We start from the raw sequence: 19,522 nt of genomic DNA on the forward strand, positions 1-19,522 counted from the left end.
CTGAGAAAAAAAAACACTGCAGACATGACGACATAAAACATTCCTATTATCACAACAGAAGTCCAAAAATGACACCAGAATGTGCGAATACACAAGTTGAACAATAACAACAACATTCAGTACAATAAATGGTCAAGCTGGTAAATTGTTTTGTCATGGTTAAAAAAAAAGCCCATCAAACTGAACAACATGTAAAAGAATCCATGGAAGAGGTCGGCCTTGTGCAGACTCCCGTCTACGATGTGCTGAGCAAGGTGCTGAAAGCTGAAAACGGAATACAAATACAACATGTATCGATCACCAGCTTGTTCTTCGACAACAACATCATCTGGAACAGTTCAGATAACATGAGCAAAACATGAAACATTACATTACACTCTGGTCTAGAAGTGGCGAACACATCTTATCCCGGGCTGACATGTATTAAATATACAGTAATCCCGTATATATGATGGTTACTTGGGTCCAGACCTGACCCTGATAAAATGTACTCCAAGTAGGATTTCTTCTTTATCATGGTGATATGACCATACAGTCATTATGTCATTGTATGGTCATACAATGACCAGTCACATTTGACATTTCAGTGTAATCTGTCGGGGGCCTTCAGGATCAGCAGTTTTTTGGGTGGTTTTTTTTGTTGGTATTTTTATTTATTTTTTTATCACGTATTGACGTACAAGGTGATATGACCATACAATGACATAATGAGTGTATGGTAATGTATGTGGATGGTAATGTAGACTGAGTCACATTTCAGTGTAATCTGTCCGGGGCCTTCAGGATCAGCAGTTTTTTTTGGGGGGTATTTTTATTTTATTTTTTTTATCACGTATTGAAGTATGAGGTGATATGACCATACACTCATTATGCCTTTGTATGGTCATATCACCTCGTACTTCAATACGTGATAAAAAAAAATAATAAAAATACCAAAAAATATTAAATAAAAAAAACATACAAATGACCATACAATGACATAATGAGTGTATGGTTATTTCACCTCGTACTTCAGTACGTGATTAAAAATAAAAAATAAAAATACCAAAAAAAAACTGCTGATCCTGAAGGCCCCGGACAGATTACACTGAAACGTGACTGGGTCTACATACACATACATTAGTGGAAGCAATGCAGCAAAGAGACCCTAAAGACCTACCTTGAGGTTCAGAGCGGGTCCTATGTTGGCCTTTGCCACTCTCTGGGTCAACACCTGCCCAAAAAACACTTTCAGTACCTCAGCCTTCCATCCAGGACAGACATCCTTCAGTAAAAACAGTCAAGATTTACCTCCTTGGATCTTGAAACACAGTTTTTTCTTCTGGTAAGCAAAGTAACTGGACGCCGCTCCTAGCAGGGCCACTCCGATGGCACTGGCGATTCCTGCAATGGTCCCGGATCCGGCCTCTTGGAGACAAAAGCAAACAAATCCATCAAGATGATTTAGCCTGACGGCCCTCGTGAGTGACTGGAGGAACACTGAATGGCGTTATCGTTTGTCACATGAAAAAGGCAACAAAAGAAAGATTTTTGTCTCTCCACGGTCGTCCCTCCCACGTAGATTTTTGCTCCGATGCTCTTCTCACCAGGAGGAGTTTCTTGGATTGACATGTGGTCTATATTAGGGCTGGGACGACGTGTCGACATCATCGATGACATCGACACAATAAATACGTCGACACAAGAACTGCATGTTGATGAGCCTTCACTCAGGTCATGAACAAATCGGCCGGCGGACTGAACAGGTATTTTATGGGCGGTTCATTCGTTCGCAAAAAAGAACTAGTTTTTTTTGAGGAAGCACCTCGGAGCTGCTTGTGAGGAGACAAAAGCAAACAAATCCATCAGGATGATTTAGCCTGAAGGCCCTCGTGAGTGATTGGAGGAACACTGAATGGCGTTATCGTTTGTCACATGAAAAAAGGCAACAAAAGAAAGTTTTGTTGCCTTTTTTCAACTTTTTTTTTATTTCCTTGTTTGCAATGATTAACCCCGTCATTCATCCAAACCGCACCACGCAACTTGTACTCCAGCCTCGCACACACAGAGCACGAGCCCACACAAAAACACACTCCTCACACACTCGCGTCTTGCTGACACTTTTTTTTAACTAAGGCTAAAAATAACCAATTACCTAAAAATGTCATCCAGTACTTCTCTACAAGAGAGGAGAAATATGATCTCAGGGAAGAACTACATTTGAAACACTTATATGCTAGGACTACGTTAGCATAGCATTTCAGTATGTGGAATCAAACTATGGAATGGATTGAGTAAGGAAATCAAACAATGCACAACGATGAGCCAATTCAAGAAACAATACAAGCAGTTGATGTTTGCTAAATACAAGGATGAAGAGTCTTGAACCAGTCATGATGTGCTATATATATCACTATATTGACACTTACTATGGTACCCATTATGTCATTGGATGCTCATATCACAAATTAAATTAAATGAAATTAAAGCACTTTTCTGGTCAAAAAACATGTGGTTTTTTCAACTTGCTTCTGATGCACTTTTCTGGTCCAAACAACAGGGGAAACCTCACACACGCTCATCAGGGGCCCCAGAAGCATCCAAAAATGGCATAAAATGCCAGAGTTTGAGGGCGGTGATTTTTGACAAAAAACGTGAGGTGTGTCGTTTTTTTCAGGTTTTTTCCAACTTGCTTCTGATGCACTTTTCTGGTAAAAAAAAAAAAAACAAGGGAAACCTCACACACGCTCATCAGGGGCCCCAGAAGCATCCAAAAACGGCATAAAATGCCAGCGTTTAATTTGGTGATTTTTGACAAAAAACATAAGGGGTTAGTATGTCGTTTTTTTCAGTTTTTTTCAACTTGCTTCGAATGCACTTTTCTGGTCAAAAAAATAAAACTATTACCATATAAAGTGTTTGATTAAACCAATACCCAGGTTGAAGTACACCAAATGTTTGTTGATGGTAACACAATATTAGATTGTGATTGGGATAATTACTTTATCTAGCATTTCTTCCGGTCTGTATCATTTTGAGCCTGTGCACAAAATATCTCCAGAAATAAATTCAGACTTCTGCACCCAATCCTCGTTTTATTAATTTTCCATCACTCTTTCATTTTTACCACATGCAACTCGTGGAGACAAATGAGCAGCGTCATCAAAACTGATAAATGACACCAATTTTGACACAAAAACACTGACCGATACGCGGTACACGCATAAGCAACAGGACTACGAATGCAACACACTCAACCAATTTCCACAACAGTTATGGAGTGCTCATTCAAAAAAACGACACTGTGAACGCCACATTCAGGAGACAATTGTAAAAATGAGAACTGTGAGGAGGAAAACCCAAGAGGCGGTCAGCAGTTTTGTCTTGTGACTTGTGCTCGTCTGCTAAGAAGACCAATGTCAAACAATAAAAAGAAGATATTACCTCCAGAATATAGAACCAAGTCCACTTACATCTGGATCTCCCTTGGACACCCGTATCAGAATAAAGTACCAAGAACCCTTGCAAAAAGAAAATCTTGACTAATCCGTACAATCAGGCCACAGCCTGCATCAGTTCCAAGATCCTCTCTAAGGTCTGTCTTATATTGGACATCCACAAAAAGAATTCCTCCGGCATGTTAGCAATTAGCATCTTCAGGACTTGGCCCCACAGTAGGTCTGGGTCTGCAACAACACAAATTGCACCATAGTTTTAGCCACATAGACCGGACCAGACCCACACCAGACCAGGGTGACACCTGAACGCTGGCTAACATCATTCAAGTAAAAGTTCAATAAATGGAGTAGTTGGTGGTGCTGCCATATTTGAAATAAATACATGTCACCTACACCAGAACCCAAAAGGTTAATAATAGCACAACAAACCAAAATGGGGGGAGGGGGGGGTAAAATATAGTATATATATATATATATATATATATATATATATATAGTATCGTGAGGTTCCATTCTATGCATAGAAGTTTAATAGTCGCATTAAACTCCCCCGGTTCTGTGCCACCACGGGAAACGTGTGCATGACAAGTGTTGCACTCATCTACATTGTCATTTTCGGACTTGAACAAAAGACACACGGGGCCAACATCATTCCTACTCCACGCTTACCACGTGAGCATACAATGTTGTTGTGATCACGTGTTTCCGTCTCGAATCGACTGCTTGTATTGGAATACCAATACTGGATATTTTAGATGCAGGCCGATATTCAAGATGAATATTGGACCAGGGCACCCCACAACTAAGCATGTAGAACACAAGCTACTAAAGTGAAGCTACACACAGTGCTAGCTAAAGTAGAGATGTGTGTTGCGGCACAATTTTACTTCTCGTACTTAGGGTTGGGGTATTGAGTCTTGATCATTGATGCGGACCAGTACTTAGGATTCCGAGTTTCAATGGCCAGTCCAGGGACCAGAAGAAACAAGACACCAATCTGGCCGGTTTCCACGCACCATTTCCGGGCTACATGAAGTCCATTCCCTCGTTTAACTTCACCATCCACGGAGCCTTGATGGGCTTACGTAAACGATTGAGTACCAAGTACCATTTCCTGAGCATGCTCCAAATGGAACACCTCGCCATTCTGGCTTCCAGGTTGCATGAAGTCCCTTTCTTCACTAAACTTCCCCAACTTCCATGGAGCCTTGCTCATTTCCGAAGCCAATGATCACTTGTTGGGAACATCGAATGTAGGTAGGATTGCAAGGTTTATAGCGTGTCTGCCTGTAGAAATATCCCATATTACAACATGAACACCTGCAGCTTATAGCCAAATTTGGCTTATACCTGACTGGAAAAGTCCAGCAAGTCATGAAGTATTTACATAATAAAACCAAAACCAGTGTTTTACCAGGCACCCATTTGCGTACCAAGTCGTCTTATACATTCTTATAAAGTTTATTTCACCGAGATTTGACTGATTCAAACATTGCTCCCTCACTCTATCGTGGTTTTTAGAAAATGAATGAATGAATGAATGCCTACTGTTTCATGGTTCACTATGGACCATTATTAGTTACAAAATATGACTATTACATGTTACTGTATATGTAGTATTCTGGTCAGGATGATGACACATTACATTACATTGCATTACCTTCACACTGCATGTATTCAGCCATGGTATGTCCGACATGACAGTGAAAAAAAAGTTGTTCTCCCATTTTGTGTGGAAGTGGTAAGTTTTTGGCTTTTTATTGTAATGGTTAATTTTTTTTTTAATTAAAAATTTGAAAAATAATAAAAAAGTTAAATTATATTAGGAAATCAGGAAGTGAACAAATGTAACAGTTACTGATTGTAAAAGTACCAGATGGAGGGGTAGGATTTAATAAACTTTGCTTCTTCCTACTCCTTTTGGACATGTGGAACTGGGAACTGATTATGGGATGCACTCAATTGTAATCTGATGCATTATTTATTATTTATTATTACACAGGAGCCAGGCAACGACATTTTGTTGGCAATTTCACTGCTGTGTTATTGTGCAATGACAATAAAGGAAGTCTATGTCTATGTCAAATGAAATAAAACCATTACCATTGCCATACATTTACTTTGGGTATGACTTTTTGAAGGTATTTTGGGCACAAAATCCTAGAATGTTAAGGGGCCTTAATCTGACTTTTCGATTGGAAACCCGATCCCTCACTTCCATCACTAGCTCATCAAGGCGGGCTTTCTATGCAAGCGCCAGGACAGAACATTAACATCAAATTCACAAGAGAAGACCAAGCATGTTTACAGCAACAGGAGGTAATATGGAACAGAAGAAATATGGAACAGAATTTGAATTAAGTCAATATTTAAATTATATGGACAAAATGCAGCAAGAGCATGCAAACCGGGACTTCACATAGAAGACCAAATTATTCCACGTGCACCTAAATGTCGTCAGTGTCATTGTCCATCGTGAAACTTGTCTGACATCAACATAGACGACCGGGAAAGAAGGCCCTGCTCCGAAATCTACACCAGTAAGCTTGACCGAAGTTGGACGTAGTGCCAAGAAGTTGGTTTGCCGTCAAGCAACTACAGCAAGAATTTGATCATTCACTTCAAGTCAACAGCAAGATGGCTGAAACTTGGACACACTTGGGTGTTCCAATGAACAGTGATCCCAAACACACGTTAAAATTGGTTCTGGAATGAATAAGGCAGGTTAACATCAAGCGTCTGGAATGGCCCACCCAGAGCCCTGGAGGTATTTACACTATCAATGGAACTGTAGGGAAATGTACATATTTAGCCTTATTGTTCATTCCAACCCTGTGTAAATTACAGAAAGTTAAAAAAAAATCCAGCTCATGCACCCATTTGTTATTTTTAAAAGTCATGAAAGATGCAGTATTATCATTTCATCCTTGAAAAAGAGCAGCTCAGATCAATTATTCATTCATTCATTTTCTCCCGCTTATCCTCACAAGGGTCACGGGGGTGCTGGAGCCTATCCCAGCTGTCTTCGGGCGAGACGCTGGGTACACCCTGGACTGGTGGCCAGCCAATCACAGGGCACATATAGACAAACAACCATTCACACTCACATTCATACCTATGGACAATTTGGAGTCGCCAATTAACCTAGCATGTTTTTGGAATGTGGGAGGAAACCGGAGTACCCGGAAAAAACCCACGCATGCACGGGGAGAACATGCAAACTCTACACAGAGATGGCGGGTGGAATTGAACCCTGGTCTCCTAGCTGTGAGGTCTGCAAGCTAACCACTCGTCTGCCGTGCAGCCCAGATCAGTTATTTAGGACCAAAATTGAAAGTGACATCCATGCCCAGATGAATCTGTTTGACGATGCAAGAGCTGATTTTCATAACTCCGGCAGCAGTCACACACAAGGTATCAGGACAAAAACTGGAATTAAATTTGAAATAGCAGAAAAAGTTATTTACCTTGAGGCTGATCACTACCACCGCCACCTGTAAAGAGAACAAAACGTAATTATTCTACAGCTGTACATTGTTGTGTATATGAAGAGCTTGCAACCAAAAGGCGCTAAATCCATTTTGACTGATTTCGAGAAAATCAATAATTTTTAACTACGCACATATCAATCTATTTGGTCAAGTCTATATTGCAAATGAAAGAGCTATCAATATAGGTCATAAAAATGCATGCTATAAAAATCCTGCACACACCATGTATTTTATATATATTTTTTTTATTAATTTTTTTTCCGGATTTAGCGCCTTTTGTCTGAAATAAATTTGAAGTCACCTTTAACTTCTTCAATGGCATTGTTGTAAAAGAATGTAAGGTGCTTTAATGTGCTATGCTAATAAAATAATTACAACACAGAAGCCATTCTCAACATACAATACAAAATAATTATTATTAATTAAATTAATAAAAAAAATTATTAAAAGCAGTGCTCATATTTGACTGCACCATGAAGGTGACAGTGACAAAAATCATCTCATTACAAACTCTTTACATTGTATGTTTTTTAGTACAAGTAAAATAATGTTTCTCATGAAAGTTGGAGGTGTCAAGGTAGAGACATGCCTTTTATGGTGTAAAAAAAACTTCCATGTTACAGAATACTGTAAAAACACAATTTGTGTTCTCCTGAATTGCATAACATACTGTAACTACCATACGTGTAATTAATGTACACAAACAAAACAGGATGCGCACTGATACTGGCTTTCTGTATGTGCAGTGCCAATTGTATTCTTCTCTCTGATTGGTCAGATTATCAATAGATGGGAACTTGGGCCAATCAGAATAAAGAATAAAGAAAGGGATTTAGCTCCTTTTGGTTGAAATCTGAAATGGAAATAGCGCCTTTTGGTTGAAAGCATAAATTTCATATCACTTTTTTTCATATTTTTTAAAATGATTTCAAGCCTAAAATATGTGATTTGGATACACATGACAGAGGTCTATTAAACTCATGAAAAACATGCAACTTAGTGAAAATTGGATTTAGCGCCTTTTGGTTGCAAGCTCTCCATATGAAAGGATACACATGATGGATACCCATCACACTAAATGTTAATATGCTCTAATGCCTATCCTATTCAGGATCATGGGCCTGGCAGCATAAAATCATTTAACATCAATCATTGGTTCGTTCAATATTCAGAACGATGGAGAAGCCAAAAGATCTCAGTGAAAAACTGCAGATTCGCCAATCATCGCTTCAGTTTGGATGTAGTGGCACTTTGCCAAGATCTGGAAGAAGATCCAGATCATCAGCATTACACTGAAGACAGTTTTACATCACCCAGGGTCCCTCAACGTATGATGAGTGCTGCTGTATGCAAATGTGTACATTTGAGCCTTAATATTGATTTTAATGGCGTAAATGTGGATCTTGCCAAGCCATGATTCAAATACAGTTTCTGCTGCATTGAGTAGCACATAGTATTACCAAGTATTGTTACCACTAAACAACCCTGCACCGGTGGAAACCTTTTGCCACCTAAAGAAACCCAACTGGAGAAGGCCAGATGAACCAGATGTTTCCTTTGAGGGCCAATATGAATATGCCAATCATGCCCAACTGTGCCTGTAATATTTGATTCCAGGGGTCAAGAGCTCATTTCAAGATCCCAGCATCAGCCTCGTTATGGTATTGGACAAAAACAGGTAGTACATTTGGAAGAGTATGAGTCTCGTGGGTTATTTACCATGAGGCTGGTCAGCACGACCTGTAAACAAGACAGAAGATGATTATTTTACAGTTGTGCATTGTTATGAAAGAAAAGCTTACATTTTTTATCATTTTTTAATGATCTGTCCAATCTAGTAAATTTTAAAAGATAGGAAATCCACACAGAGAGGTCCAAGCTGGGATACGAACCAAGAATCACCTGACTGTGATGCAGACGCACCTTCATATTTATTTGGATTTTATCCCAATCAAGGTAAGGTAAGAGAATATCCTACTGATCCTACACACGTTCTCTTTCATTAGTATGAGAAACTGTCCAAACTATTGATTGGTAATCTTAAACATCACCATTAAGAAAGTGAAGTGCATGTCATCGCCTTACTAAAAAAAAATAATAATAATAATAATACACATGTTGAAGTCTTACCTCCCCTGTCAGGCTTGTAGTCTCCACCGCCTAAGTCAAACAAGTCTTTATCATCAAAGGAACCACCACCACCACCTGGAAGAAATGACACAAACTTACAATCAACAACATGTCAAACATGTCAATCAACATAATACAGCACTTCAAAATGGATGGACCATGGAGCCTTTTATGTCGACACCCCTGGCCCCTGACAACATAAGCTGTTGTCAACATCAGCAAAATCAGAACTGAAATTAACCTTGGACCTTTACTTGTGACTTTGGCCGGAGACGTACACTCAGGAGAATGGGTACACAAAAACTACTCTAAATGTACACGCCGTAGTTCCTCAGTAACTACTCATTAGTTCCTCTGTAACTACTTTAAATGTACTATATGTGACCTCGGTCCTCAGTAACTACTTTACTCATAAGTTCCTTATTGGTTCTTCAATCGTTCCTCTGTAACTACTCTAAATGTACACGCTGTTGTTCCTCAGTAACTATTTATTAGTTCCCCAGGAACTACTCTATTCATTAGGTCCTCATTAGTTCTTCATTTGTTCCTCTGTAACTACTCTAAATGTACACGCCGTAGCTCCTCAGTAACTACTCATTAGTTCCTCAGTAACTACTTTAAATGTACTATATGTGACCTAGGTCCTCAGTAACTACTTTACACACGAGTTCCTTATTAGTTCTTCATTTGTTCCTCTGTAACTACTCTAAATGTACACGCCGTTGTTCCTCAGTAACTACTTATTAGTTCCCCAGGAACTACTTTACTCACAAGTTCCTTATTAGTTCTTCATTTGTTCCTCTGTAACTACTCTAAATGTACACGCCGTAGTTCCTCAGTAACTACTCATTAGTTCCTCTGTAACTACTTAAAATGTACTACATGTGCCCTAGGTCTTCAGTAACTGCTTTACTCATGAGTTCCTTATTAGTTCTTCATTTGTTCCTCTGTAACTACTCTAAATGTACACGCTGTTGTTCCTCAGTAACTACTCATTAGTTCCTCTGTAACTACTTTAAGTGTACTATTTGTGTCCTCGGTCCTCAGTAACTACTTTACTCATGAGTTCCTTGTTAGTCCTTCATTTGTTCCTCTGTAACTACTCTAAATGTACATGACGTAGTTCTTTAGTAACTACTCATTAGTTCCTCTAATGAGGAACTACAGAACAGAGCTGCTGCGGTAATTTTGTTCAATGTCTTGATGACAGTAAAGGTTTCGTACATGGGCAAATCTTGCTTCCTGTAGTTCTAAAAAAAAGAAATGGGTTCATCTTGTTGGTTGCTGTGGTTGAATCCAGGTCACAGATCAAGAAGCTGATGTATGCGTTAATGCTGTGTAGCTAGACACTAGTTATGTTGCAGTTGTGGTTTCACTCTGCTTAGCAATAATGATGATGTTAACGCTACAATACTTGGACTGTAAAACGATGAATAACTTACCGCCACCACGCTTTGGTGTGTCGATTGCAGGCTTGTCTGGCTTTTCATTTGGGTCTATAAAAGAAGAGGGAAGTAGGAGAACTAATTTGAGAAAACGAAAATGGGAGGATGTATTGTGTAGTTTTTTTCTAAAGTAGCTTCCTGAGTAACATTGGGGTGAGACACGAAGAACCAGAAAACACACCATCCCAATACAGGAAATGACTTATATTTGCTACACTGAGTGGCATGCTTCATTAATATTATAGATACGGTACTGTATATCATTGGCAATCTCAAACTGGCCATTAATATTACTAATAAAATCAGGTTGCTGTACAGGACTGGATGATATTGGATACCGGTGGGGTGCAACAATAACTTTCTTTTAAGAATCCATTAATCAGTGTAAATCTGCCCTCTTCTCCTCTTGGCCGAAACTCTGGGATTCCCACGCGTCCACGTCAAGGGTCGGCTCCATTATTGAGAAGTCAAACTAAAAAAAAAAGCTGTGAGGCACCAACACCTAGGCTGCTTTGCCGGATTGCTCGGGCACTGGATTCCATGGAATGATGCAGTACAGGCTAAACAGTTTAGTGTGTATGTGCAATATTGTACAACAACTAGGGCCCTACGGCTTCTGTGTTAACGGAACCGCGGAATTGGACAACTGTAAAATGACTTGGGCAAACTGTGAGGCTGTATGAGTGTGTTTACAGTGTTGTGTTTGTTTGCTTGTTAATGCAAACAAGCGTTTTATGATGCCCGCTGATGTCATGAAAGTTCTGAGTGAAAGAGTGAAAGAACGAGAGGTGTGTTTCCGCTTGCTCCCAGTTCAACAGTTTTATTGTAATTAGGGTGTGATAAAAAATATCTTACGTTATTACGATGTTGGAATTGCATTGGTGACTACATCTTCCTTAACCACAAGCATGGGCATATTAGTGTGTGGCAATGCACACAGAGGCTGACATCCCATTTGAAAAGTCAGCCAGGCTACATCCTTTCAGAAATACATTGTTCCTTACTTTATCACGGGGGATAAGTTCCCAAAATAGCCCACAATATGTCAAATCCATTAATATTTTCTCACATTTTCTCTTGTTTAAACACTCAAGAAAGTTCAAACCTTGGCTTAAATTTTAAAGATCAACCTACAAGGTCGGACACATCAAAGTATCAAGTGACTCACACATATTTCACTTGTCTGACCTTGCCTTTTCGTCCTGGCAGCGTTCCAATGTACTGTAGCGTTTTTGTATCCTTGTTATACATATTGCTGTAGTACACCTGAGGGAATCCCAAAGGGATTAATAAAGTATTCTGTCTGTAACCGAAGACTCATTTATACTGTAATGGCACCTTACAGCCGCGTAACTTCTACATTCCTTCAGCATGCTCAGAAGTCCAACCTTTCATGCTAGCATGCTAACATGCAAGCAAGCTAGCGATGACATGAGAGACAAGGCAGGACATTTATTGACAATGGTCTACAGCCAATGAGGATACAGAGGATAATGAGTCGTACAGACAGGCGAGACAGGGAAGAGGGAGAGACACTCAACTTCCCACAATGCAATTCTTCTTAAAGGGCCAGGTTCGGCCTGTAACAGCATTCATACGCTGTTGCACTAAAAATAATCAGCAAAACAGTGAGGCCCTAAAACTGGCGTTACCTGGATGGACAGCATCCTCCAGGTCAAATCCAAAGCCATCTGCACACACAAAGAAAAGTTTGGTAAGCGTAACAGACAGAAATACGATGAGATAAACGCCTAAAAGCCTACCAGAATCTCCGGGCTTTGGTTTCGGTTTATTGGGTTTCTTCGGTTCATCTTTTAAAAAGAACAGAGGACAAATTAGTATTATTTTTTAATCATTAGAAAACAAAACACTAAGCTGGAGAGGCATTATATTGCATATTCAGATTTATACACAAGTGACTGAATAGTTTACCTGGTCCTAAGGCGTCAAAAAGGTCTAATTCATCTATGAGGAGAAAGGAAAAATAATAGGAGTGATGACAATTGTTGTTATGAAAATTTTTCCATTTGTTGATGCCATTTTCAGCTTTTTCATTTAAGACATAGACATAGATTGCTTAAAATCCCCTTAAATAAATACAAACAAATAACATATTTTTAACATATTTGGACACATTTATGTACAATTGATGCATGTTCACCTGTTCATGTTCATGTTCAATACAAATAAATAAATCTTGGGCTCAAATAAGTTGGTGACCGCTGCTGTAAAGACTATTGGAATGTGCTGGGGACAGGTTGGAATGTGTAGCTCCGTGCTCGCTGCAACATGTTCTGCATTACAGTGATGGCATAAGCACAAGTGTTTTGCCACTAAATTAACTTTGCTATTTCGGTGCCAGGGATTAAAGGACTGAGAAAAGTTCAGTAGATTGTAATAAATGTACAATATTTTTTGTGTGATTTGAGTGGGTGTTAATTATTGTTAATCCATTGTGATAAGGTATTTTTATGCATGCACAATACAAACATTCATTCATTCATTTTCTCCCGCTTATCCTCACGAGGGTCACGGGGCTGTCTTCGGGCGGACTGGTGGCCAACCAATCACAGGGCACATATAGACAAACAACCATTCACACTCACATTCATACCTATGGACAATTTGGAGTCGCCAATTAACCTAGCATGTTTTTGGAATGTGGGAGGAAGCCGGAGTCCCCGGGGAAGATCCACGGGGAGTGCCAAATAAGGCAAGTAAGGCAGGAGATAAGGAGAAATGGGTAGACAAGGGTAAACAAACCATCTTTAGGCTTCGCTGGGACTTTGGGTTGCTCTTTGGGTTTTGCTGGTGTTGGATCTAAGACAATAGAAACAGTGTTAGTGCTTGTGTCACGGTCCATCTATCTTGATGAGAAAAGTGAATAACAATGAAGAAAATGACTTTTGCACGATTGTCAACATCACTCTGAATTCAAGTTAGACTTTCTTTCCTTGTTAAGCTCCAAAACAATGATGAGTTTCATAGTTTTTGCACTCAAGTAATTCTGCCAGAGGAAGAACACATTTGATTACGTATAAAAATAACAAATTGTCCTTTAAAAGACACAGCTTGAATATGGAAAGTGGACCACAATTGAGAACATGTACAACCTAACAGTTGACCTCAGCTTCTCATTGTGTAGCATCGTGTCATTCCCACTCATGGCTTTCAACTGAGAGTAACAGTTTCTTGGCAAAGTGGTGACCCATCCATATAACTTCTACTTGCATATGATTGTTTATTGTACAGCAGCCATATAGTAGTGAGCCAAGGAACATTTCATCAGGACTGGACTGGACTACTCACCTACGTCATCAAGGGCATCAAACAAGTCAAATCCTGTGTGAGAAAGACAAGAATTATTCATTGAACATAATGCTTTATTTCATTCTCTTGTTCATTAGAATCGCATGTCCCCATTGCCATCATGACTCATGGTTCACATGAGGCTCTTTTCCGGGACAGACATTCGGGAACTTTTTTTAATTTATTCTAGGTATTGGTAGCTGTAGTTTCAGGAACCAAACATTTTTTTTTTACATTTGTGTAATTTAGGGTGATGATGCTGCAGAAATACCAGGCCATTCAGTGTAGTAATACTGCACAAATCAAAAAAATCTAATCAACTTTATTTGTAGAGCACTTTTCCTGCAAAGACATGCAACACAGAGTGCTTTACAGAATTAAAAACGATTACCACAATTAAAAAGAAAACAATTACAAAGAAAGCCCCTCCCTCCCATTTCCATACTGGACACACACACACACCCACCCACACACAATCACACACAGTAGGGAGACATGGCATGGCACTGAGGATCAAGGAAACGCCACCTTTGGGGCCGTCCACACTGGGAGGAGCCGCAGGCCCTGCCATCGGGGGACCAGCACCCGGGCCCCCCGACTCCGACAGACGGGCGGACCCCCACATCAAAGGGAGGAACCCCCAGTCGGCCGGGTCGAAGGGACCCAAGGACAGCACCCCCAAGCACAAGGTATAAATGATAATAAATGAGAAATTGTACAATTACACATATTGTCTGTGACCAATACAGTGAACCGAAATCTAAAACCACAGTGGAACACAGAAATAGCCAATCGCCACTCTCTGATTGACATGTTTATTGTGCAATAAACACACAAAAACACAGGTATGCTAAAGGGAAATCAACAATCGATCGATTCTAGTCTTTCTGCTGTCTGGGTTGATATGTCCAGTACTGTTACCTACAACAATACAAGACTGTTTTAAGGTGTGATATTTGCCTCCATGTTTATACAATATGTCTCTATGGTGTTGTAGTTTGGGATGCTATTGGCAAGCTAATTTACAACAGGCAGAACCTGCCCCGTCACATTTTCCCTCACACAGCAAATAGCTACGGTCTGCCTTGGAACAATACGAGACTATTAGTAACCGCTAATATTGCTATTTGCTAGCTGAAAAGACCTCGGTAAAAACATAACAAAACATTCCTGCAGGGCAAAAGGGGTTATCATTTGCAGCTCCTCCAGGAAGGCATATCGATAAACGCCATGGCCAGGTTTGAGGTACACTAAGCGTGGTGCAGTGGGCCTTACGAGGGCAACAACCCAGCACCAGGACTGCTTTGACCAAGTCCTACCACGCCTGTACTGTGCATCGATCTGCCCCAACTGTTGCTGAAATGTTTTCAAAGATGTGAGCAACTTCACACTGAGACTCTAAAGATGGATCTGTACAGTTGGGAAGGACGTGCGGACAGATGCCAGTAGTGTGATGCTTAGATGGAAAGAATACTTTAAAAATACTTAAGAATATGGCAAGGACGCTGGTGATGAGCAATGCTTGTTCCAGTTTCCTGAGGAAATGTCGTCCATGTGATTGAGTGAGTACGCAGGGTGATACATCAGGGGAAAATGCCTAAAAGCGCTACAGAACATGGATGGCTGGATAATTACGTAGATATTACACTAATTAGCTTTGTCACCTACAACACAGAGCTAAGATGTTTTGATCGGATAGCTTAGCATATACTGACCTACCTTGTACTTTGTACAAAATGTATCCGTCAATTGTTCTGTATGCGGTGTTCTATGAAAAAGGTTTGGACACCTCTGACACCTTAAAATATCTCAGCTGACTTCAGGCGTACATCCTGGATTGATTGTCGGTCAATCACCTCATAGATGCTACTAAAATGAAATTTTTGCTCATTATATTATGATTTTATTCTCATAAAATTGTGACTTTCTTCTCACTGAAATGCATTATTATTCTCATTTTATATTTATTTATTCCCATAATATTTGGACTTTATTCTGGTAACCTATCTGCAACCTAATTTTCCCCAAAATGTCAACTTTATTTGCTTTCTTTCTCATAATTTTATGACTTTAAAAAATATTTGTACTCTAATATTTCAACTTAATACTGAAGTGACGTTGTGTTTTCTTGTGCGATTACAACCTTTTTCCCGCCATGACATTATTCTTGTAAAATTACATTACTGCTGATTTGTCAATTTTTACTGTTTTTTTCCTCTCTAAATTATGTGGCAATAATAATAAACAGCTGCAGGCCACAAATGACTGCACACTGCTTTTGCCCTATTATATATAATATTAATGTATATAATATTATATATATACATTTGTTATAGATTTTGTAATAAAAAATACAAAAAAACAAAAAAAATCATTAAAAATATACAAAAAAATCTATAAAAAATATAACATTATTTAGGGGGGCTTAAGAACATTTTAGCAGGGCTGAAGTCCAACTAAAATAGGCCTAATGACGCCACTGATGAACGATAATTTGCCTGAAAATACTATAATTTTAAGCTTCTGGTACAATAATTCCCATTCCATCTGGAAACATGGAGCTGGCAACACATGCCTATGGGACACAAATAGGCTGCAACACACAACACCCTTCAAGAGTAACTATCTGGCATTACGTAACGTTTCCATTAAGTACAGTATGTTTCAGCAACATCCAGCAATGGTGGCAGACAGGATTCTATAGTAGTTTCTGCAACTACAAACATAAAAACAGTTCTGCAACAACTTTTAAGAGCATTTCACGAAAAACCGAGAACACATATTGCCCTGACGTAACCATTCATTATCCCATCATTTAAAGAAGAATTATTATGGAATATAAAGGGAAAAACTTGCCGTCCTGAGTCAATGTCCCGGTCACCAGTAGTAGAAGAAGGAGTAACTCGGCTAACAAAACAAACTTCATGTTGCCTATGTATGGTCCAGACAGGCAAATAAGTTACAAGAAAAGGGAGTTGTGAAGGTTGGGCTGCAGGAGGAAAGCAGAGAACATGTCTGCCCGGTGGGATCAACTTACAAAACCTCGATGAGTCAACTTTGGGCCGGGCAAGACTGGCTGGGTGTGGCGGGGTGTTCCTGCCAAAGCACGACGTTCCGTTCGTGTGACGAATTATACTATGACTCAAAACTATATTCGTTTTTTTTTTTTTTTTACTTTTGTCTGTCACAGTCGATTATTAAATATTAAGCTAGCGGGGGTTGGGTGGAACGAGGTTGGAAGCTCTACCAGGGGCGCGAAGGTAGTAGTCTATTTCTACCTTAACCTCTACTGACATCTTGTGGCAACAAAGCGAAATACATCGTCAATATGGCGGGTCAGGTAGTGGGTGTTGGGTGACAATTGCAAAGGGGTTGGTAAAAGACAAAATCACTATAGACAAGAAGACACATTTGATAGTGTTTTGTGTTTATGAAAACAAGGAAGAAAACCTGGTAATTTAAATATAAGTAATAACTATAATGAATAATAAGGGTTGGAGAATTATATCTCGGAATTAAAAGGTTCTCTGTGTTGTCTGATCTGGCAACATACAAACTCCCCATGGCGACATATTTCCTAGCAACTAACGACAAATATAGACACTTTTGCTGGGGTCGGTATGGAGTTGTTTTTTTGGTATTTGGGGACTCAAAAGTGAAAGTATGCATTTTGTGTTCTCAGTGAGCAACAGCGGGTGCTCTTGGTTGTCCCAAGCCGGCAGAAACCAGTCAGCCTCCGGGCCGAGATGGCGGTCCGAAATGAGGGTCAATTTTGAATAAAAAAATTGTAATCAATCATTCTAAAGTTAATTAAGGGGCCATCCATAATTTTCAACATTTTCACAAGAGTACAAAGAGTACTCTTTTGAGCAACCCCCCCCCTAAAAAGAGTACAATCCCAAATGAAAAATGTTGGTAGGTCCATGACCAACTGACCCAATACAGCCAGGAAATTCGAACATATCCAATCCAATAGTGTTCTCTGGCTGTATTTTGGGACTCTGGTCAATCAGTCACTGCCCATCAACATTGTATTGGACATGAACAAGATAAAAAAATTATATCAAATGCCTCTGTTTTGTACAGTAAACCTCGGATATATCGGACTCGGATATATCGGAAATTCGCTCACAACGGACAGATAAAAAATAACCAATTTTTCTGTAATGCATTTCCAATAAAAATTCATTGCATATATTGGATTTTTTATAACAGATTTCGCCTATTTCGGACAAAATCTCCAGTCCCGTTCCAATTTCCCTCGCATATATCGGATGGCCGCATCGTGGCCTTTGATCCATCTTTGATCCATGTTCACAGCCAAAGCTGAAGATTATAACATCTTTGTATGAATTACAGACATGTACATGAGCATGTACAACGAAATTAAAAAAAAAATCTCAAATCTGTAGAAATGCCTTCTTGTTGCTATTAGGGAGGTTTAGAAACCAAACGATAAATGTAAGTGCAAACGATAATGACGTCACATGCTATTGAAATGTATGGAAACTTGCCGACTTGTCAATAGCATGTGACGTCATTATCGTTTGCGTTTACGTTTATCGTTTGGTTTCTAAACCTCCCTAATATATATCGGACAAAACCAGTGGGAACAATTGAATCCGATATATCCGAGGTTTACTGTATTTTTCTTTCAAGAAAATACAAATGTATTACAAATTTGGTCTTTTTGTATTGTTCTTTCTATCAAATGATAAATGTAGAAAAGTCCTGATGCAACAACTGTTTTCCACAGGATTTTTTAAACAAGGGAATACTTCTTTTATACACACATGATTACTCAAGAAGCAGAAAAGTTGCCCCTGGTTTCCAAAAGCCTGAGGAGATAAAATCTTCTTTGAAATGATGGACACAACCCTTGAACTCAACTCTATGCGAAGTACGCAATAAAGATGCCACAACTGTTTTGAAAAGGCTTAACAATCACACCTATAGTCTAGTCCAGGGGTCGGGAACCTTTTTGGCGAAGAGAGCCATGAAGGCCAGATATTTTAAAATGTGTATCTGTGAGAGCCATATACATTTTTTTAAACATTGAATACAATAAAATGTGTGCATTTTTATGTAAGACCAACAGTTTTAGATAATGGGCTCTAATTACGTAGACCAGGCACACTACCCCACGCCAATGGGGTGTGGCCAGCACACTTTCGTGAGTAGCGCAGTGTCTAATAATAAATCAAATACTTGTTGCCATTAATACAACTTCTGCTGCTGCATAGTTTTGCACCGTACTCCGTAGATGTATTTCATTCTTTTGGCCATCTTCGTCAGAAGGCTTGGTTCTGCAGCTTTAGCTATTTGACTAAAGGAGGAAAGTTTACATTTACATGTTTTTTTGACATCTCAATGACCGAGGTAGACTACAGCATTACCCAGTAATAATCAAGTTTTGGTGTTTGACCTGGAAAATATCATCAGGAAAGATAGATATGGTTGGACGTATTGCAGCAGAATATAGATGGACGAATTAAAATGCATAAGAAAGTTGTTGATTTTGAATATTATTTTTAACAGTCATTTCTGTGATTGTTTACTTTAAAATGTTAGCAAAAATAAATTTTTATTGTGGTAAAAAATGCTTGAGAGCCAGATACAGTCATCAAAAGAGCCCTACCTGGCTCCCGAGCCATAGGTTCCCTACCTCTGGTCTAGTCAGTCTATCACAGGAAGTGAAAATCACATTGAT

At 39.3% G+C, this 19,522-nt stretch overlaps 1 protein-coding gene across 3 annotated transcripts; it reads right to left on the bottom strand.

Annotated features, from left to right (window-relative positions):
• Positions 1-161: 161 nt before the first annotated feature.
• On the bottom strand, positions 162-17,027 carry cd99 (CD99 molecule). Of its 3 annotated transcripts, XM_078796629.1 has the most exons (14): positions 16,850-17,027; positions 16,669-16,743; positions 13,813-13,845; positions 13,267-13,323; positions 12,436-12,468; positions 12,267-12,314; positions 12,156-12,194; positions 10,501-10,554; positions 9,059-9,133; positions 8,648-8,668; positions 6,905-6,931; positions 1,291-1,407; positions 1,160-1,213; positions 162-264 (listed from the first exon to the last, which is right to left on the bottom strand). In XM_078796629.1, exons 2-14 carry the CDS (start codon positions 16,736-16,738, stop codon positions 236-238), a joined length of 657 nt encoding a protein of 218 aa, XP_078652755.1. In that variant the 5' UTR covers positions 16,739-16,743; positions 16,850-17,027; the 3' UTR covers positions 162-235. The 3 variants fall into 3 exon arrangements, with proteins under 3 accessions (XP_078652755.1, XP_057908563.2, XP_057908564.2); XM_058052580.2 differs by lacking the exon at positions 16,850-17,027 and having other exon boundaries at positions 16,669-16,843; XM_058052581.2 differs by lacking the exons at positions 162-264; positions 1,160-1,213; positions 1,291-1,407; positions 16,850-17,027 and adding an exon at positions 2,855-3,665 and having other exon boundaries at positions 16,669-16,843.
• Positions 17,028-19,522: the final 2,495 nt, after the last annotated feature.

This window comes from Doryrhamphus excisus, linkage group LG15 (genome assembly GCF_037039965.1).
Source record: "Doryrhamphus excisus strain RoL-2023G ecotype Guam linkage group LG15, RoL_Dexc_Guam_v1.1, whole genome shotgun sequence".
Lineage (NCBI taxonomy): Eukaryota > Metazoa > Chordata > Actinopteri > Syngnathiformes > Syngnathidae > Doryrhamphus > Doryrhamphus excisus.